We start from the raw sequence: 7,500 nt of genomic DNA, 5'->3' as shown, positions 1-7,500 counted from the left end.
TCTGCAACATGCAGAAAATGGCGCTTTTTGTGTGGGAACGAGGTGACGAAAATTTAGCGCGGGCCCTGGTGGCGGGAAAATTATACAACTCCATGGCGAGAGTGACAGAAGATGAGGCATGTTCTGACGTCACTGACGAACTCTACGCGAATGTCGAGTGAGTTTGATACAAATAATATGCAGTGATCTGAAATAAAAGATAATGAAAGCAACAGACACGACCTCAACGAGATTAGAGGGCGGTTCACTGAGCAACGAATCAAATGAGTTCTTTTGGGTGTTGCTCGCAGACAGCGTTGGGATTTGACTTTTGCCATTTGCAGGTCGATCTTGACGTTCTTGTTTCATTTAAAAGCACAACATCTGCTGAATGTTTAAAGATAAAGAAGCCTAACATTACACGGTTGAAACCTTTTAGCTAATGCGTGATGGTTAGAAACTCATTGCAGGTTTGCATTCAATTTCGGACACAACAGATTGAGAACGTTTTGGAGATTTTTCGTGTGAGCGCTGATCTATAATTATTAGGGTCAGTCTAATCTTATCTCGTTGTTACAGACCCTTGTTATAACGGTCCCGAAAGTAGACGCTTTAAACCAGAGTTGACTACCATTCCAGGCACCCACAGTCAGGAGTGTCCAAGCTTCATCACTAGGTTTCATCCCAACTGGATTAAGCTATTTTGGAAATTGCACTTGGCGCGCTAAGAGATACAAAAGCAAGTTTAGTAAAAAATAATGACGTTGTTTTGTTTTTCCTCATCTAGCCATTGTTTTGTAACGTTTGAATCCGAGAACTACAAACCAAAAATAACCTGGTCTACTTCCGTGTGCTGGCGGCTTGGACCAATTCGCGTGGACACTCTTGGTTAGGAGATCCTGATTGTACATCGCAATACTGATAATTTTTTATGTCTGATGAATTTTGTTTGTGTTCTTTTCAAGCGAATTTAAGCAACGTGCCCTGGGTTTCCTAGATCAGTGCTTTCGAACGAACGAAGACCTCACCCAACAGCTGCTGACCTACAACTTGAAGGACTGGGGCGGACAGACATGTTTGTCGCTTGCTGTCTCCATTGAGCACGAGGAATTCTTAGCTCATGTTAGTTGCCAGACCCTTCTCACTGACATATGGACAGGAGCCATGAAGAATGCTTACCGCTCTTCCATCAAGGTATATCTATTCTCGGTTTTCACATGACGTCACGACCGCCATGTTGGTGCCCAAAGCAAAGAAAAGGCGGCCATGTTGGTGCCCCGACCAAATCCTCGGGGAATTTAACTCTATTATTATGCAAACGCTTCCTTTTGTTTTCGTTGAAAAACATGGCTGTTGATCACGTGAATGAAAACCAGCAATAAGATGATGACCTTTATTTAAACGGGGAACCTCCACTAAAATAACAAAATAACTTCAAACCAAAGAACATAATGTTAACAATTAAAATCGTTCAAACTTTTTCCATCGAAAGTGTTTGTATCCGAAAAAAGTGAATTTGAAAAACGCTTGTTTTGGCTTTCACATCTTCCGGGCGCCGTCATCTTGAATAACTGTGACGTGTCGTGATTGCCCTATTGTTCTGACAAAAAGAGCGTTTGTTCTGCTTTGAAAACCAAAACAAGCGTTTTTGAAATGTATTTTTGTCGAATACAAACGCTTTCATTGGAAGAAGTTTGAGCATTAGGGCGATTTTCAATTGAGTGTCGAAAGTAATTAGCGAATTTCTTTGGTTTATGACTACTTCAATCACTGATTGGCTCAAAGTTCTCGCACCACTTTTTCAACCAATCAGAAGAGAAATCAAAACCAATCGTGGCTCGCGCTTGCACATTTTCCCGCGCTTTGTGTCGGCTACGTGTATTTACTTCGAGTTTTGCTTGGTTTATCGGATTGTCTCCGTCTTTTTTGATTGGCCGAAGTAATTACTTTGGTTTTAGTTTTACGACACTCATTTGAAAGTCGCTCTATGTTCTGTGGTTTAAAGTTATTTTGTTTTTTTAGTGGAAGTTCCCTTTAAGTGCCAAGTGTATTTAGCGCTCACTGAGGCACTAATCGGGAACACTTTACAGAAGTCAAGTCAAATCAACTCATATCAAATCGAAGGTAGGTTTTTGAGGAGACCCCTGGGAAAACCGGAGTACCCGGAGAAAAACCTCTTGGAGCGGAGGAGAGAACAAACAAACTCATCCCACATGTGACGCGAAGTTTAGGAATCTAGCCTGGGTCACATTGTTGCGAGGCGAGTGATGTCACAACTGCAATATCCCTGATCCATTTTAAATGCGATAGTCCCATTGTGAGTTTGATTGATTCTGCTTCTTTTTCAAACCGAGCCCAAGATCGAGGTAATTCCTTCAAAAATTGGTTTTCATTCATATACAAAGTGAAACAAATCGTCATCTCCGTCGCAGGAACCCATTACCCGGAGTCTCCATAGATATTATACCTTAGAGTCAACCCTGTCCCAGATCTTTTTATTTTTAGAATTCCTATATCTTTTTATCATTTTGAAATAGCATTGTGACGTAATCAATGGCCGACCATAAGTCTCTTATGACTGTCTATTGTGAAAACATCCTTATGATCATTGTCGTAGTCACAAAAAAAATTAATTAAAAATAATAATAATAATAATAATAATAATAATAACAATAATAATAATAATAATAATAATAATAAATCGAAAAATATCATAATTTGAATTGGGAGATTAGAAGAATGTGGAGTGTAAAAAACGTGATCCGGTTATTGTAGGGGCTCTTGGAAGTGTTACTAAGGAACTTGGACGATAGATTGAAAAATTGGGTATTAGGGAAAGAATTGGACTGTTGCAGAAAACTACGCTTTTGGGAACGGCCAGAATTTTAAGGAAGGTGCTTGACTTTAAATACCAGGAGAGTGTCCCCAGGGGACCCTTGGTTGTATGTTATGACCCGCTCCCTTGGGGTGAATGTCGGCATGAAAACAGCCATGAATGATGATGATGATGATGATAATAAACTCTTACTAACCTCGTTTACGGACCGAGAAAACGAGGTTAGCAAGATATTTGTTATGTGTCTGAGGAAATAAAGCACTCGGTAAAGGAAACTAGTTGAAGTCGAAACTAGTTGCAAGTATTTTTCACATAAAATACATGAAAAACTCGCTGGAAAATGCTGCATCAAAATTTTAAATTTAGCGGGACGTATATAGGGCTGTACAGAAGAATGCGGACCGTGAAATTAGCCAATGATAGAGATATGATAATTAACAACTATTCCACGAGCGCGCTTTGGATATGAGCTATTATACCATGCTCTACGAGTATCAGTAACAGTACGCATCAGTTTTTTTTTATTTTTACAACATTTTTTATTTTATTTTTACAAAACTAAGAAGGGAAGAGTTATCCATAAGTTGTGGGCGTTTTTGATAACACAATTATTCAACTCGCACTCGTTGGAAATGAGATGATTATGGCCCACTTAATTGGCGCACTATCTATCATCTCTTTATAAATGTTTGATCTCGGATATTGCGTTTCTAGCTTTCTGATTGGTTCACTCAATATCGGTTATCGGCTCCTATACCGTATGACTGCAAAGCTGGAAAGTGATTGGCTTTAATTTCCAAGAGTCCAATCATTAAGAATTTACAGAAAATTGAATATGACAATTATTCCATTCGATCCTGTTGGATACGAGACTGGTCATAGCCAACGCATATCCTACACGCCCTCATGGAATAATTGTTAAATATACCATGATCACGAAACCAATCAAACTCTAGAATTGCATTATCCAATGATCTAGTTTACAATTGCCGAGGTTACACTAGCCCTTCTACCCTTTGGTAAATAGCGTTTGCTCACGGACAAGGACGGTTTTTGTGTGTAACCGCTTTTCGTAGACCGAAGTTGGAGAGAAAAAAAGGTGATAAGAAAACGAAAACGAATCTTACAAAAAATCACCGGTCATCATTTCTAAGTGTCTATGGATTTTTTTCTTTGTTTGTTCGGTTAAATATACTGGTAATAGACCATTTTGCTAGAACTGTGTAACGAACCCCTTGGCTTGATTCTTCAACTTTTTTTCTTGATTTCAGAGCATCATGGGCCTCCTTTTCCCTCCAACAATTTTTTTTTGGGGATTTAAAACAAAACAAGAGCTTTCATCCATGCCTGTGACTTTCGAAGAGTACGAGCAAGAATTGGCCGTAGGACAGCCTGAGGAGACTGACGCAGACAATCAAGAGAAACAGGCCTTCAGAGACAGTCGGAGTGTTGCTGAAGGGGATAGCGGAATGGAGCTGAGGTAAATTGGCATTTTAAGAAGAAAAACCTTAAATAACAATGACCACAACCAGGTTTTCTGAGCCCGCGAGACTGAGTGCCCCCAGCAAACCATTGTTTTACCAAAACCGCTGGTCAGTAAACTGGTTCTGCTCATTGCTGTCTAAGGTCTTCCGTTTAAGAAACGACGAGGAATACGGCCTCGAAAACGCCACAAAACGGTGACGTAGACAAAAACGTTACCTCAAAACACAAATTTCCACTAACATAAGTCTTTTTCGATTATTCGACCTCGTTCACGTCCTACAGTGTGGGCGAATTATCCTAAAGATAAATCTGTACAAGTGGCTTCAGAGTAAACATAGAGATTGAAAAGTTCACATTTGTAAGCTCACGTTGTCGTCAAAACCTCAATTTTTTTTCAATTCACGTTGTTATGCAGAATGCCGCAAAAGTATGTGCCAAAATGCGTGCTGCACGTGCAGCACGATTCTTTTTCCTCTTTTAACCAATGATATCATTGTCTGTATGGTGTTGTTATTGTCATGGCCGTCGTCGTTTCTTAAACCCCTTAATATCATTGTTAAGGCCCAGTAATACGGGCAACATTTCGCGTGCGACTTGTCGCGCAACAATGTCGCTTTGAAAGTTGAGATGGTTTGTTGCGCGTATTACCACGTTTTTGCGCAACTAATTTTCATGTTGCAAAAAGTAAAAGCGACGTCTACATTTTGCAACATAAAAATTCGTTGCGCAAGAAAGTGGTAAATGTTGCCCGTATTACTGGGCCTTTAGTGCGATTTTCAAACATCTCATCTCTAAGCGCCAACGGCCAAACTGCGTTTTGGCTTCGATCTATCAAACGAAATCAATTGATGCCTGACATAACCCACCAATCAGCATCTTTGGCTCCCACGGTATATTCGTTCATTCGAACTCGTCGCTGATGGAAAGCAATGGAATCTGTACGAATCTTTCACTGAAAAACCTCTAAATAGATATCATATTATAAAATGATTAGGATAGAACGCGCACTCTCATCGGTCAATAGCCACGGCTGTGTTTAGATGAGAGTATGGAAACACGGCTGTAACATCACACGACTTTTGATTGGTTATGTATTGTCAGACGCGCATTTTGATTGGTTGGTAGGAAATATGAGCGTTTTTCCAAAAAATCGGTTTCAATAAAGAAGTAAAAAAACCAGTAGTTTCCTTCATTTGTCGAATTATCTTTTTGAGAAATATTTTATAAAAGCAAGAGAGGACTTTTCTCCGTGTTTCCATAACCTCATCTAAACACTCGGGGGAGTTGGGAGAATTCGAGACAGTTATGCAAACCCTCGACTGCTTCTCGGGTTTGCATAACTGTCTCGAATTCTCCCAACTCCCTCTCGTGTTTAGATGAGGCTATGGAAACACGGAAAAAGTCCGCTATTACTTAAATGGTATTCGAAGTGTGAACTAAACAAAAACTCCAATTTACTTTCCGGATGCGGAGTCGATCCTCCCAGCTATGTTCGGAAATTTGATGGATGGAAGGAAGCCAAAACGCAGTTTGGCGCTAAATGCTTGAAGGTGAGATTCCGCAGAATTATGAAAATCGCAGTAAGAGAGTAGAAATAGTAGTATTTAGTTGTCGTAATTTTCCGAATCAAGAGTCCTAATTTACCTTGAGCTCCAAAAATGGGTGCCCTTGTCCGCCGAGGTCAATCACGTTCGAATAAGTACAACTATGTTGCTTTGCTTTCGGCTTCAGTTGGTGACCATTTTTGCATTGTCCTGGGAAATCAATTTTTGTTGTTTATCTTTGAAGGACCTTTTCAGAGCCAAACTACAGAGCGTCGTCAGTGTCACGTGATTTGAACAGGATTCGCACTTATGAGAGGTGGACACAGGAAACCCGTGCAGTACCCCTACCATGGAGAAAGAAGATTTTAGAATTCTACAGGGCACCTGTTACGAAATTCTGGTCCAACGTGGTAAGCATCGTCGAATTTTCCAGCTAAAAGTACTTTTGGTGTTCGGTTGTTTTTGGGCTAAAAGCAAACAAGTATGTCACACTGGGCAAACATAAACAATCTTATGTCACGGATTCTTTGTTAAATTTTTACCAGAAGTTCCTTTTTCTTTATATAATTTTTTTACAGTTTGCCTACATGGCGTTCCTAGCTTTGTTCAGCTACCTCATTCTTATCCGACAAGAGGAAGTCCCTTCCATCATTGAAATAGTGGTCATTGTCTTCGTTTGCACGTTATGTTGCGAGGAAATTAGACAGGTAAGGCGACAAGATTTTGCCATAATCCGTTCTGTGGCCAATTCCTTTTATTGTGCTTTAAATCATAAGCTTTCAACGACAAAAGGGACTTACGAATAGCTTTTCTAACTGCCAACCGATGTGCTCATCCAAAGTCTGTACAATGAGTTTTGAAGAAACGAAAAATACCTCCGGCCGAAACGGGAGATCGTGCGCCTATTTTTCTGTTACCCGCCACATTTGAAGCTAACGCGCTTGACCTAAAACTTAGTCCTCAGTAGCGACGCAAACAAAAGCGACACACGCAAACTCAGAGACTCAGGAACGTCTTGATCAAGGGCCCATTTTGTCAGGCCAAAATACAATAATAAACGCGAGTGAGGAAAGAGAATATGAAGTAAAAGAGCGAATCCACCGTATTTGGCCCTATTACGATGAAACTGATTTAGTTGAAATCTGATATATATCACTTCCGTGTCATATCGCGTTGTTATTAAGGAGGCGTCACCTGATTTGTCAGTTGGTGTGGATGTGGACCGTGCGGTCATGGTAGCAATAGATATCAAATAACCTTTTACTTCATATTCTCATGATTACATCACTGGAACATGCAAGTCAATGAGCAATGCGCTAAGGCCAGCAGGCTTCTGGGATACGTAAGGAGAAACACCACACTCGCCAAAAGCACTACAATCTCACCCTGGTAAGATTCCACCCCATAAAGATCCCATCTTGGCTATACCACGCAAATGTGGTCTCCGCATTGTAAAGATCTGATTCGGAAGCTCGAGCGAGTCCAGAGGGGCGCTACAAAATATATTCTGAACCTTCCATTTATTTTCGACCAATCGTATAAAGACAGGCTTATTAAACTTAACTTATCACCTATATCCTATTGCCATGAGTTTTTAGATATGATTTTCTTCTTCAAAGTCGTAACTGGCGCAGTTAAAGTTAGTTCTTCTGTTCG

General features: G+C 40.3%; 1 protein-coding gene across 1 annotated transcript in view; it reads left to right on the top strand.

Annotated features, from left to right (window-relative positions):
- LOC137996689 (transient receptor potential cation channel subfamily M member-like 2) overlaps window positions 1-7,500 on the top strand; it is a 49,922-nt gene that overhangs the window by 23,609 nt on the left and 18,813 nt on the right. The window contains exons 14-18 of the mRNA XM_068842218.1: window positions 1-157; window positions 945-1,173; window positions 4,087-4,295; window positions 6,089-6,254; window positions 6,423-6,551. The exon at window positions 1-157 is cut by the window's left edge and continues 109 nt beyond it. Coding sequence (XP_068698319.1) covers window positions 1-157; window positions 945-1,173; window positions 4,087-4,295; window positions 6,089-6,254; window positions 6,423-6,551 — 890 coding nt within the window. The remainder of the gene's footprint in view (window positions 158-944; window positions 1,174-4,086; window positions 4,296-6,088; window positions 6,255-6,422; window positions 6,552-7,500) is intronic.

This window comes from Montipora foliosa, chromosome 3 (genome assembly GCF_036669935.1).
Source record: "Montipora foliosa isolate CH-2021 chromosome 3, ASM3666993v2, whole genome shotgun sequence".
In the NCBI taxonomy this organism is placed as follows: Eukaryota; Metazoa; Cnidaria; class Anthozoa; order Scleractinia; family Acroporidae; genus Montipora; species Montipora foliosa.
The sequence above is the reverse complement of the archived record's forward strand: the minus strand, read 5'-3'. Positions and strand labels throughout refer to the sequence as shown.